Source organism: Mixophyes fleayi, chromosome 6 (assembly GCF_038048845.1).
Source record: "Mixophyes fleayi isolate aMixFle1 chromosome 6, aMixFle1.hap1, whole genome shotgun sequence".
Lineage (NCBI taxonomy): Eukaryota > Metazoa > Chordata > Amphibia > Anura > Limnodynastidae > Mixophyes > Mixophyes fleayi.
In genome coordinates, this window is record NC_134407.1 from 217,211,535 (window position 1) to 217,226,393 (window position 14,859).

Genomic DNA, 14,859 nt, shown 5'->3' on the forward strand with positions numbered 1-14,859 from the left:
ATATAACAAGATGTGGTCTGCTATTAATGTGAAGAGTGATGCCAATATCTAATAGAATAAGAAAACTAAAATAGTTCCATACTTGAGCTATCTGTTCCAGTTGTATGTTAATGACACATTACACCTATATCTATGGATGGTAATTAAATTATAACATGCTAATATACTGAATAAACACTCTGTAAATGTATTTATGCCTGTTTTCATAATTTACCTATTTTTATTTTTTATTTTTTTTTACATATTTTATTGAAAAGTTTTTCAGGTTTTAACAGCATAAAGGTTAGGTTGCAAATCAGACAATTTTTAAACTTAAAAAATTGTTATTAAGAACTTTGTTATGAAGCTAAATTGCGAAGTTGTGGGTAGTGAGAAGGTAAAACCTAGGGAGGGGGTGAGGGAAGAGGAGGGGGGGGAGGAGGTTTAATGTGAGAAAAGATGAAAAGATCAGGTTTAAAGGGCTAAGACGGGAAAATAGAGGGGTTAGTAGGGGGAAAGGAGGGGAATGAAGGAGACTCAGCCTGGCGTCCTGGGGATTGTTAGACGTTCAAAGTGTGACTTAAAACTAATTCAGTGATGTCAAACTCTGCTTTAATGTGTTCTTGGTTGGTCTACTCCGTAGGTGACAAGCCAGGGTTGCCAGATATTTTGAAATTTTGATGGGCCGATCATTGATTATGCTTGTAATATACTCACAGCGATAAGTCTGCCAGATTCTATTGATCACTTCGGGTAACGTAGGGGTTCAGGCTGCTTCCAGTTGGCAGCTACTACACATTTGGCGGCATTAAGTATTTGACTTCCGAGCACTGTTGTATGTTTGTCAGTGTCAGGTATAGGTCTGTGTAGAAGAGAGTAGGAAGGGCAGGGGGGAATTTGTAGCGAAGTGACTAAGAATTAGGTTATGGATCTTTTGCCAAAATCTCACCATCTTAGGGCACGAGCCAGCAAAAACTAGAGGAGTCAGGATATATAGCTTTTATACGGGCAGGGACTAAATACATAAAGTAGTTTATATGCATTCTCTTTGGTCTTCACACAAATAGAGCTCTTGGCAACATGTCTCCTGATCTTGGACCATTCCTCCAGTTCCAGTACTTTACCAAGGTCTTCTTCCCACATTAGGGTCTTTGTCCGGTTGCCGAAATGCCACTAGAAGGTGGTAAGATGTGGAGATTAAACCCGTGGCGGGGGGGACACACTTATTTATACAAAAGGATTCTAAAGGAGTGAGTTGTTACATTGCTTTAAGTGCTGGGATTGAGTGATATAGATGTCTTAGCTGTAGATAGTGATAGAAGTGCTTATGAGGGATATCGTGTCGTCGTTGGAGGAAAAATATGCATCGGAGCTATATCTGTTAGAAACCTAAGTCCACATTGAGACTAGATTTGAATGAAAGATTGTTGTCCAGAGGGAAAGGTTCGGTTATTCCACAGCGGGAACATGATTTTGTGATTTTCCACCAAGTCAAATGCTCTGGTACTATAGTCCCATATCTGAAGCGAGAAGCGGGTAGTGGGTGGGAGAAGGGAGAGTGGCGGGCAGTCATAATTTACATTTATAGAACATATCTCATGTTTATCAGCTCATTGAAATTGCTTTTCTGTTACGTGTATTCTCTGACGTTTAAGAAGACCTGGTTTCTGTGTAAAACTTTTCCCACACTCAGAACATGGAAATGGTTTTTCACTTCAATGATTTCTCTGATGTCTAACAAGATCTGATTTCTGGGTAAAACATTTTCCACACTTAGAACATGGAAATGGTTTTTCACCTGTGTGAAATCTCTGATGTTTAATAAGATCTGCTTTATGTGGAAAACATTTCCCACACTCAGAACATGGAAATGGCTTCTCACCTGTGTGAATTCTCTGATGTTTAACAAGACTTGATTTATGTGTAAAACATTTCCCACACTCAGAACATGGAAATGGCTTCTCACCTGTGTGAATTCTCTGATGTGCAACAAGATATGATTTCTGCATAAAACATTTCCCACACTCAGAACACGGAAATGGTTTTTCACCTGTGTGAATTCTCTGATGTTTAACAAGATCTGATTTCTGTACAAAACATTTCCCACACTCAGAACACGGAAATGGTTTTTCACCTGTATGAAGTCTCTGATGTAGAACAAGACTTGTTATACGTGTAAAACATATCCCACACTCAGAACACGGAAATGGCTTCTCACTTCTATGAAATCTCTCATGTGAAACAAGATGTGATTTCTGGGTAAAACATTTCCCACACTCAGAACATAGAAATGGCTTCTCACCTGTGTGAATTCTTTGATGTATAACAAGATTTGACTTGATGGTAAAACATTTCCCACACTCAGAACATGGAAACTTGAAAAGCTTCTTCCCTGTGTGAGTTTTCTGATGTCCAACAAAGATTGACTGTATAAAACTTTTACCACATTCAGAAGACGGAAATAATGTATCATCTCCATGAGCTGTATTTTGTGTAATAGTATCTGAGTTATAAGTAGAACATTCCTCATAATTAGAGGGATCAGATGAAACATCTGCACTGTGAAGCACTGGATTTATATTTAGGGTAATACGGTTTTCTCCTGGAGAATATTGTGGGATGTTGTTATCATCTATGTTAAAATCTGGAGACAAAATGAGATATCCCTCCAAGGTATTCCTGCTTTTCTGTCCATCTGCTGTAAGTAAAATAAAATGTATGGAAATAGACATATTTTTACTGTTAGTGAGTTCAACATGTTTAGTTGTCTAATCTTAATTTGCAAGCTGCAAAAATTATTACAATTATAAATGTACAATCAGCTAATATGCCTTTGCTTAAAATATAACCCAACCGCATTAAGAAGCACATTGCATAAACATCCAGATTACACAGTCACGTTTGACAACTCCACCCAAAATGCAGACTTTTGCAAGTAACATTTCTTAAGCACACACATTGCCCAGCAATAATCATAGGACAGGAAGACTCATTAGCCAGAAACATTGTTCAACCACTGCCCTCACACACAGACACCAGAGCCTTGGAAAGAGAGGAGACATGAGTTAAATTAAGCCAATCCATGTATTTACACTACTCCAAATTATCCAGGGACAAATAAGTAGCAGAACAAAATAGTGATACAGCCTCAATATGTCTATATAGTCAACCTCAGATAACAGAGCACCGTGGCCAGAGGCAAGCTACTAATTTAAGCCAAGGTTTTGGTGTAGAGAAGCACTGAGAGGAAAGAACAACTGTAGGACAGAGTAATAGAGCAAAGTAGGAAGCAGCAACACAAAACAATGACTGCATAGAGTGAAGGAGAACATCAGGACAGAGTAGAAAAATGGAGCAGGACACAGATGGGTAACAGCAAAAAAAAGCATCAAAAACATAAGAGCAGAGCAGGATACAGAGACAAATCAGATGATGAGCAATACTACATAGCATTCAAGCACAGATAATTGAAGGGAGCTATTGTGCAATGACAAGTGTGTGATTATAGTTCTGTGTGTACAAGATGGTGGAGTCTGTGTGAAGTGTGTGTTGTGATGGGGTCTGTGTGATCTTAAGAGTGAAACCTTATACCTTATACCATGCTTTAGTACTGCCATATGTATGCATATAGATAACAAATATTCAGGTATTATACAAGGAAGATAATGGGTAATGTCACAAGTGGTAGTATACAGGGCGGATCATATGTAATGTCATATATGCCATTACACACCGAGGATCATGGGTATTGTCACATGAGGTTTTATCCCAAAGATCAATGAGATCATACTGATGTATGAAAAACATCAGTTAGTGTAGGGAGGAGAACAGTCAGACCTTTTGGCTGGTAGCACACAATTATATGACCCGAGGAGGAAAGCAGGAGTCTAAGAGAACCTGATGGCTCCTGACTCCGCAATGAACAGATACTTTTACCTCAATAGTTTGTATCACAAAATTCACAGGGACGGTTGTACTCTTTGCAGTCTTGTTTTACTCTACCCACCATGGATGCGCCATGGCTAAAAGAGATGAAGGTTCTCGCCAGGGACCTGAAGGAGATTTGGGCTTCGTTGCTTCACACCACAGGTTGCGATCCTCTGGATGGGTAACAGGCGAGTGACAGGGGAAGATGTTGTTAGTCGACAAGTGGTGACCAGAATAGGAACGGATACAGGACACCAAGATTAGCTGAGAAGTATTTGAAGCTGGTTACCAGGATCTGAAGAATAAGCGCAAATACAGAATACCAGGGGAATTGAAAGGAGCTAAATAATCCAGCAGGCTACAGGACTTGAAGATCTGGCACCATTTTGCCAGAACAAGTGCTTTATTTAGACTGCAGGATGAAGGGGCATGAACAACAATCAGCCAATGGCTGAACAAGAGAAAGTATACTGCGCAAACTCGAATCTAAGATGGCGGCTGCCATCGGAAGATAGAGGACTCATGAGCACTTGGAGTAGACCCAGTGGAGTAGGTCCACTTTACGCACTGCACCCCTGTAAGTGAGTTGGAGGGTCCGGCACATGACAGTACCACCCCTCTTAAATGTGGGCACCGAACACCCTACACAGGGTTTGTTATTATATTGAGTATCAGAGGAGTCAACCCAGGATCATTCTTCAGGACAAAATCTTTCCAATCAACCAAGTATTGAATCGTCTCCTCGGGAACATCTGTATTTGAGGATCTATTTGACTTCAGATTCGTCCACTTGCTGAGTGCCGGTTACAGATGGAGGAGAAAACACAGTGGAAAAACGATTTGTAATGAGTGGCTTCAGTAAAGAGATATGGAAGGTATTGGAAATGCGAAGTGAAGATGATAACTTTAGCTTGAAAGACACTGGGTGTCACTCACCGGACCGTGAGTGCCTCTTCCCGGACATTTAGGAACCGTGGTCGTCCACCATCCTGAGGGTCTGCGCATGCGCAGCCCTTTTCTATACTTCAGTGTATACCCCTTTAACTCAATTGGCAGATCAGGCAACCTCCCTATATTAAGCACCTGTGGTCAACTCCACGTTGCCTGATCTTGGAGTCTCATTCCTCATGAGTCTCTGAAGGTGTTCCTGTATTCCTCGTGTATTCAGCGCTGCTGATTCCTGTGGTTTCCAAACCACTTCTATTCCTGTGGTTTCCATACCACTTCTACCATCAACTGTATCATTCGTCCCTTGAAGATTTGATCTCTCTATGCCATCGTGTTGATATGAGATTTCGTGAAAGAGAGGCTGAGAAAACGACTTCTGCTAAAGCACCTCTTCGCTCTAACCCTCAATTTCGTCCAGTGTCACCTGCTGTGATTCCCATGGAGATAGGACGTTCCAAGTTATCTTCTGAGGAGAGGAGACGAAGAGTCAAGAATAGACTCTGTATCTATTGTGCTGATTCCACTCATGTCCTCAGCTCCTGCCCTAAGAGATCGGGAAATGCCAGGCCCTAACTAGTTCTGGAGAGGTGAAGTTAGGGTCCCTGGAGTCCTCTCCATCGTCTATGAAATCTAAAGTCTGCGCTTTTGATGTGACTATTTCCTTTGCTACCAAAACCTTTGAGTCACAGGCATTGATTGATTCCGGAGCAGCAGGAAATTTTATTTCCAAATCGTTAGTAAATCAATGGTCTCTACCAGTGATTACCTTAAAAACTCCCATTACTGTGACGGCTATCGATGGATCACGTCTCATCAACGGTCTCATCACCCAGAGTACGTCTCCAGTAACCCTTCAGATTGGTGCTCTGCATCATGAAGAGATATCGTTTTTAATTCTTCCTGTTACGACAAGTCCGATTGTCCTAGGCCTTCCATGGCTTCAGTGTCACTCTCCCCAGATTGACTGGCGCACCCCTCAAGTCACGTCTTGGGGGCCTGAATGTCACCATCATTGCCTTTCCCAAGTCATTCCTCTCAAGGTACAGCAAGCTTCCATCTCAGCTATTTCACCGGGACTCCCTCCTCAATATGCTTCATTTACCGATGTTTTTGATAAAGCTCAGTCTGAACGTCTTCCTCCTCATCGTTCTTGGGATTGTCCGATTGATCTTCTTCCTGGCAAGACTCCTCCCAGGGGCCGGGTCTATCCACTCTCGTTACCTGAAACTCAAGCTACATCTGAATATATACGGGAGAACCTCCAGCGTGGGTTCATTCGACCTTCCACCTCGCCCGCTGGAGCTGGGTTCTTCTTTGTCAAAAAGAAGGATGGATCATTACGCCCTTGTATAGATTTTCGTGGACTCAATGCCATTACTATCAACCGTTTTTCAACTCCTCCCTCAGCTCCGCAGCCAGTTCAAGTTCATCAGGAGGAGGATTTTGAGATTACCGAGGTACTAGATGCAAAAATTTCGCGAGGAGTCCTCCACTTCCTCGTTCATTGGAAGGGCTTTGGTCCTGAGGAGCGCTCTTGGATCAAAGCTGAAGATCTTAATGCTCCTGCCCTTTTGAAGAAGTTTTACTCCAAAAATCCGGACAAGCCCGGTTCCAGGCGTTCTGTGCCCACCTTTAAAAGGGGGGGTACTGTCACTCACCGGACCGTGAGTGCCTCTTCCCGGACATTTAGGAACCGTGGTCGTCCACCATCCTGAGGGTCTGCGCATGCGCAGCCCTTTTCTATACTTCAGTGTATACCCCTTTAACTCAATTGGCAGATCAGGCAACCTCCCTATATTAAGCACCTGTGGTCAACTCCACGTTGCCTGATCTTGGAGTCTCATTCCTCATGAGTCTCTGAAGGTGTTCCTGTATTCCTCGTGTATTCAGCGCTGCTGATTCCTGTGGTTTCCAAACCACTTCTATTCCTGTGGTTTCCATACCACTTCTACCATCAACTGTATCATCAGGACTGTTTGCTGATTCCTATCCGCTGCCTCCGTGCACTACAGTCTTCTAAACCACTTCTACCATCAACTGTATCATCAGGACTGTTTGCTGATTCCTATCCGCTGCCTCCGTGCACTACAGTCTTCTAAACCACTTCAACGTTATTTTATATCAATGTGACTGTTTGCTCATTGCTATCCGCTGCCTCCGTGCACTCCAGCTTTTACTTCACTCACCTGCTTCTCATCAAGTCTGTTTGCTGATTCCTATCCGCTGCCTCTGTGCACTACAGTCTCCTGCTTGCAACTCGCCTGTGTTCATCATCGTGACTGCCAGCTGACTACTATCCGCTGCCTCCGTGCACTACGGTCTCCTGCTTGCAGCTCGCCTGTGTTCATCATCGTGACTGCCAGCTGGCTACTATCCGCTGCCTCCGTGCACTACAGTCTCCTGCTTGCAACTCGCCTGTGTTCAACATCGTGACTGCCAGCTGATTACTATCCGCTGCCTCCGTGCACTACAGTCTCATCTCATCTTTGCTGTGACTTCCTCGAGACTGCCGCTTTCATGACCATCTGCTACACTTCGTGATCAACAGCTCCTGCCCTGCGCTGCACTCCTGTTTCCCATCGCTGTTGGTTCCTGTGGTTGCTACTGGTTACCTCCGTGGGCCGCTGAGCCCTGCTGCTGTGGTCAGCGCTATCGTCCATCTCCTGCTGATCCACTCTCCACGCCTTCACGTGTTCCACTGGTCTCTACCCTCCTGTCAGCACTGGATTTGTATCTCATCTACTACCCTCTGCTGGATCATCTCCATTCTCCTGGGTCTCCTATGAGTCCAGTTCCACGTGTTGCTGACTCCTGTGGATTCGTGTCCCTGTTGGTCTACTCACCTGTGCGCTGCACCTGCTAGACCTCTGCCTCACCTGTCCAGGGACTTTCTATCCAGTCGGCCTCTAGCCGCTCAGGTACCGCTACTATCCCATCTGACTGCTACTGCTGAACCACGGTATGCATACTTCTCATTGACTGTGCTGTGTATTGCATATCTTGCTGGACTGTGTTTGGTTCTCTCTGGAGTCTGCTATCCGCTGAGTCTATTGCCATCATTGACTGTGTTATCATTGTGCTGGACTACTTCAAGAGACTTTCTAGATTGCAGACCTGCTCAGTCATTTATATATATATATATCTATATTGTGCATATTACTGTGGATCGTGTATAAGGTGCCTGTGTATATCCTGTGTTGCAGTCTTCCCCCATGCACCTCCTCACATATATATTCAGTGGTACAACTTGCTGATGTCAGACCACTGATCCCTGTTTCCGGTATCACCTGTTCCATCCTCCTCTCACATAGCAGTGGTACAACTTGCTACTGCAGACCACTGACTACCTGGATACCTCCACTTGGATTCCATTCCTTCACTCAGACAGCGGTACAACTTGCTACCCGCAGACCGCTGACTCTCATCACCTCCTTGTTTCTGTTGGACATTCCTCCTCACTATAGCAGTGGTACAACTTGCTATCGCAGACCACTGACTATCTTCACGTGTCCTTGTCCATACAGTTCCTTGTGTATTATTATCTCATTATTACCAGTGTTGCTAGTCATAGACTTTCCTGAGCATCTCATCGGCCATCATTTCATGTTCCGTGATCACCCAGCTACCAGAGTACCCTATTACCATCTACATTGCTCTGGTAAGCCTACCATCTGGTGATCCCTGGGTAAAGACTCCTAGTGCCCGTGACAGTAAGATCAGGCCATGACAGACCCAGATGCGGAACCTACCGCCAAAGAGATGCTGCAACATCTGGTTAGCCGTGTGGAACAACAGGATGCCCGCCAACAGCTGTTACTTCAGTGTTATCAGTCATTAACCTCCCAAGGAACATCTGGACAGACTGTGACAGCTACTACTGAAGCTCCTGTGCTTTCCTCCGTTTCCCCATTGCCATCCCAGGTGCCTACAGCTTCCACGCTTCACCTGCCTACTCCGTCAAAGTACGATGGAGACCCCAAAACTTGTAGGGGTTTCCTTAACCAATGTTCAGTCCATTTTGAGCTCCAACCTCAAAATTTTTCTACCCATCGTTCCAGAGTGGCCTATCTTATCTCTTTGTTTTCAGGACAAGCCCTGGCTTGGGCCTCCCCTTTGTGGGAGAGGAACGATCCAATATTACAAGATAGTGCCAAATTCATTTCTACATTCCGAAGTGTGTTCGATGAACCAGGTCGTGTGACCTCCGCTGCTTCCAGCATCCTCCGTCTGCGACAAGGATCTCATACTGTAGGCCAGTACGTCATTCAATTTAGGATCTTAGCCTCTGAACTTCAGTGGAACACTGAAGCCCTAGTTGCCGCCTTCTGGCAGGGGCTTTCCGATAAAATTAAAGATGCACTGACTACTCAAGAGCTTCCTTCGTCCCTTGAAGATTTGATCTCTCTATGCCATCGTGTTGATATGAGATTTCGTGAAAGAGAGGCTGAGAAAACGACTTCTGCTAAAGCACCTCTTCGCTCTAACCCTCAATTTCGTCCAGTGTCACCTGCTGTGATTCCCATGGAGATAGGACGTTCCAAGTTATCTTCTGAGGAGAGGAGACGAAGAGTCAAGAATAGACTCTGTATCTATTGTGCTGATTCCACTCATGTCCTCAGCTCCTGCCCTAAGAGATCGGGAAATGCCAGGCCCTAACTAGTTCTGGAGAGGTGAAGTTAGGGTCCCTGGAGTCCTCTCCATCGTCTATGAAATCTAAAGTCTGCGCTTTTGATGTGACTATTTCCTTTGCTACCAAAACCTTTGAGTCACAGGCATTGATTGATTCCGGAGCAGCAGGAAATTTTATTTCCAAATCGTTAGTAAATCAATGGTCTCTACCAGTGATTACCTTAAAAACTCCCATTACTGTGACGGCTATCGATGGATCACGTCTCATCAACGGTCTCATCACCCAGAGTACGTCTCCAGTAACCCTTCAGATTGGTGCTCTGCATCATGAAGAGATATCGTTTTTAATTCTTCCTGTTACGACAAGTCTGATTGTCCTAGGCCTTCCATGGCTTCAGTGTCACTCTCCCCAGATTGACTGGCGCACCCCTCAAGTCACGTCTTGGGGGCCTGAATGTCACCATCATTGCCTTTCCCAAGTCATTCCTCTCAAGGTACAGCAAGCTTCCATCTCAGCTATTTCACCGGGACTCCCTCCTCAATATGCTTCATTTACCGATGTTTTTGATAAAGCTCAGTCTGAACGTCTTCCTCCTCATCGTTCTTGGGATTGTCCGATTGATCTTCTTCCTGGCAAGACTCCTCCCAGGGGCCGGGTCTATCCACTCTCGTTACCTGAAACTCAAGCTACATCTGAATATATACGGGAGAACCTCCAGCGTGGGTTCATTCGACCTTCCACCTCGCCCGCTGGAGCTGGGTTCTTCTTTGTCAAAAAGAAGGATGGATCATTACGCCCTTGTATAGATTTTCGTGGACTCAATGCCATTACTATCAACCGTTTTTCAACTCCTCCCTCAGCTCCGCAGCCAGTTCAAGTTCATCAGGAGGAGGATTTTGAGATTACCGAGGTACTAGATGCAAAAATTTCGCGAGGAGTCCTCCACTTCCTCGTTCATTGGAAGGGCTTTGGTCCTGAGGAGCGCTCTTGGATCAAAGCTGAAGATCTTAATGCTCCTGCCCTTTTGAAGAAGTTTTACTCCAAAAATCCGGACAAGCCCGGTTCCAGGCGTTCTGTGCCCACCTTTAAAAGGGGGGGTACTGTCACTCACCGGACCGTGAGTGCCTCTTCCCGGACATTTAGGAACCGTGGTCGTCCACCATCCTGAGGGTCTGCGCATGCGCAGCCCTTTTCTATACTTCAGTGTATACCCCTTTAACTCAATTGGCAGATCAGGCAACCTCCCTATATTAAGCACCTGTGGTCAACTCCACGTTGCCTGATCTTGGAGTCTCATTCCTCATGAGTCTCTGAAGGTGTTCCTGTATTCCTCGTGTATTCAGCGCTGCTGATTCCTGTGGTTTCCAAACCACTTCTATTCCTGTGGTTTCCATACCACTTCTACCATCAACTGTATCATCAGGACTGTTTGCTGATTCCTATCCGCTGCCTCCGTGCACTACAGTCTTCTAAACCACTTCTACCATCAACTGTATCATCAGGACTGTTTGCTGATTCCTATCCGCTGCCTCCGTGCACTACAGTCTTCTAAACCACTTCAACGTTATTTTATATCAATGTGACTGTTTGCTCATTGCTATCCGCTGCCTCCGTGCACTCCAGCTTTTACTTCACTCACCTGCTTCTCATCAAGTCTGTTTGCTGATTCCTATCCGCTGCCTCTGTGCACTACAGTCTCCTGCTTGCAACTCGCCTGTGTTCATCATCGTGACTGCCAGCTGACTACTATCCGCTGCCTCCGTGCACTACGGTCTCCTGCTTGCAGCTCGCCTGTGTTCATCATCGTGACTGCCAGCTGGCTACTATCCGCTGCCTCCGTGCACTACAGTCTCCTGCTTGCAACTCGCCTGTGTTCAACATCGTGACTGCCAGCTGATTACTATCCGCTGCCTCCGTGCACTACAGTCTCATCTCATCTTTGCTGTGACTTCCTCGAGACTGCCGCTTTCATGACCATCTGCTACACTTCGTGATCAACAGCTCCTGCCCTGCGCTGCACTCCTGTTTCCCATCGCTGTTGGTTCCTGTGGTTGCTACTGGTTACCTCCGTGGGCCGCTGAGCCCTGCTGCTGTGGTCAGCGCTATCGTCCATCTCCTGCTGATCCACTCTCCACGCCTTCACGTGTTCCACTGGTCTCTACCCTCCTGTCAGCACTGGATTTGTATCTCATCTACTACCCTCTGCTGGATCATCTCCATTCTCCTGGGTCTCCTATGAGTCCAGTTCCACGTGTTGCTGACTCCTGTGGATTCGTGTCCCTGTTGGTCTACTCACCTGTGCGCTGCACCTGCTAGACCTCTGCCTCACCTGTCCAGGGACTTTCTATCCAGTCGGCCTCTAGCCGCTCAGGTACCGCTACTATCCCATCTGACTGCTACTGCTGAACCACGGTATGCATACTTCTCATTGACTGTGCTGTGTATTGCATATCTTGCTGGACTGTGTTTGGTTCTCTCTGGAGTCTGCTATCCGCTGAGTCTATTGCCATCATTGACTGTGTTATCATTGTGCTGGACTACTTCAAGAGACTTTCTAGATTGCAGACCTGCTCAGTCATTTATATATATATATATCTATATTGTGCATATTACTGTGGATCGTGTATAAGGTGCCTGTGTATATCCTGTGTTGCAGTCTTCCCCCATGCACCTCCTCACATATATATTCAGTGGTACAACTTGCTGATGTCAGACCACTGATCCCTGTTTCCGGTATCACCTGTTCCATCCTCCTCTCACATAGCAGTGGTACAACTTGCTACTGCAGACCACTGACTACCTGGATACCTCCACTTGGATTCCATTCCTTCACTCAGACAGCGGTACAACTTGCTACCCGCAGACCGCTGACTCTCATCACCTCCTTGTTTCTGTTGGACATTCCTCCTCACTATAGCAGTGGTACAACTTGCTATCGCAGACCACTGACTATCTTCACGTGTCCTTGTCCATACAGTTCCTTGTGTATTATTATCTCATTATTACCAGTGTTGCTAGTCATAGACTTTCCTGAGCATCTCATCGGCCATCATTTCATGTTCCGTGATCACCCAGCTACCAGAGTACCCTATTACCATCTACATTGCTCTGGTAAGCCTACCATCTGGTGATCCCTGGGTAAAGACTCCTAGTGCCCGTGACAGTAAGATCAGGCCATGACAGACCCAGATGCGGAACCTACCGCCAAAGAGATGCTGCAACATCTGGTTAGCCGTGTGGAACAACAGGATGCCCGCCAACAGCTGTTACTTCAGTGTTATCAGTCATTAACCTCCCAAGGAACATCTGGACAGACTGTGACAGCTACTACTGAAGCTCCTGTGCTTTCCTCCGTTTCCCCATTGCCATCCCAGGTGCCTACAGCTTCCACGCTTCACCTGCCTACTCCGTCAAAGTACGATGGAGACCCCAAAACTTGTAGGGGTTTCCTTAACCAATGTTCAGTCCATTTTGAGCTCCAACCTCAAAATTTTTCTACCCATCGTTCCAGAGTGGCCTATCTTATCTCTTTGTTTTCAGGACAAGCCCTGGCTTGGGCCTCCCCTTTGTGGGAGAGGAACGATCCAATATTACAAGATAGTGCCAAATTCATTTCTACATTCCGAAGTGTGTTCGATGAACCAGGTCGTGTGACCTCCGCTGCTTCCAGCATCCTCCGTCTGCGACAAGGATCTCATACTGTAGGCCAGTACGTCATTCAATTTAGGATCTTAGCCTCTGAACTTCAGTGGAACACTGAAGCCCTAGTTGCCGCCTTCTGGCAGGGGCTTTCCGATAAAATTAAAGATGCACTGACTACTCAAGAGCTTCCTTCGTCCCTTGAAGATTTGATCTCTCTATGCCATCGTGTTGATATGAGATTTCGTGAAAGAGAGGCTGAGAAAACGACTTCTGCTAAAGCACCTCTTCGCTCTAACCCTCAATTTCGTCCAGTGTCACCTGCTGTGATTCCCATGGAGATAGGACGTTCCAAGTTATCTTCTGAGGAGAGGAGACGAAGAGTCAAGAATAGACTCTGTATCTATTGTGCTGATTCCACTCATGTCCTCAGCTCCTGCCCTAAGAGATCGGGAAATGCCAGGCCCTAACTAGTTCTGGAGAGGTGAAGTTAGGGTCCCTGGAGTCCTCTCCATCGTCTATGAAATCTAAAGTCTGCGCTTTTGATGTGACTATTTCCTTTGCTACCAAAACCTTTGAGTCACAGGCATTGATTGATTCCGGAGCAGCAGGAAATTTTATTTCCAAATCGTTAGTAAATCAATGGTCTCTACCAGTGATTACCTTAAAAACTCCCATTACTGTGACGGCTATCGATGGATCACGTCTCATCAACGGTCTCATCACCCAGAGTACGTCTCCAGTAACCCTTCAGATTGGTGCTCTGCATCATGAAGAGATATCGTTTTTAATTCTTCCTGTTACGACAAGTCTGATTGTCCTAGGCCTTCCATGGCTTCAGTGTCACTCTCCCCAGATTGACTGGCGCACCCCTCAAGTCACGTCTTGGGGGCCTGAATGTCACCATCATTGCCTTTCCCAAGTCATTCCTCTCAAGGTACAGCAAGCTTCCATCTCAGCTATTTCACCGGGACTCCCTCCTCAATATGCTTCATTTACCGATGTTTTTGATAAAGCTCAGTCTGAACGTCTTCCTCCTCATCGTTCTTGGGATTGTCCGATTGATCTTCTTCCTGGCAAGACTCCTCCCAGGGGCCGGGTCTATCCACTCTCGTTACCTGAAACTCAAGCTACATCTGAATATATACGGGAGAACCTCCAGCGTGGGTTCATTCGACCTTCCACCTCGCCCGCTGGAGCTGGGTTCTTCTTTGTCAAAAAGAAGGATGGATCATTACGCCCTTGTATAGATTTTCGTGGACTCAATGCCATTACTATCAACCGTTTTTCAACTCCTCCCTCAGCTCCGCAGCCAGTTCAAGTTCATCAGGAGGAGGATTTTGAGATTACCGAGGTACTAGATGCAAAAATTTCGCGAGGAGTCCTCCACTTCCTCGTTCATTGGAAGGGCTTTGGTCCTGAGGAGCGCTCTTGGATCAAAGCTGAAGATCTTAATGCTCCTGCCCTTTTGAAGAAGTTTTACTCCAAAAATCCGGACAAGCCCGGTTCCAGGCGTTCTGTGCCCACCTTTAAAAGGGGGGGTACTGTCACTCACCGGACCGTGAGTGCCTCTTCCCGGACATTTAGGAACCGTGGTCGTCCACCATCCTGAGGGTCTGCGCATGCGCAGCCCTTTTCTATACTTCAGTGTATACCCCTTTAACTCAATTGGCAGATCAGGCAACCTCCCTATATTAAGCACCTGTGGTCAACTCCACGTTGCCTGATCTTGGAGT

General features: G+C 45.9%; 1 protein-coding gene across 1 annotated transcript in view; it reads right to left on the bottom strand.

Annotated features, from left to right (window-relative positions):
• Positions 1 to 229: 229 nt before the first annotated feature.
• LOC142095487 (uncharacterized) overlaps positions 230 to 14,859 on the bottom strand; it is a 66,556-nt gene continuing 51,926 nt past the window's right edge. The window contains 1 exon segment of the mRNA XM_075178432.1: positions 230 to 2,677. Within this exon segment, the coding sequence (XP_075034533.1) occupies positions 1,590 to 2,677 (1,088 nt within the window). The 3' untranslated portion in view covers positions 230 to 1,589.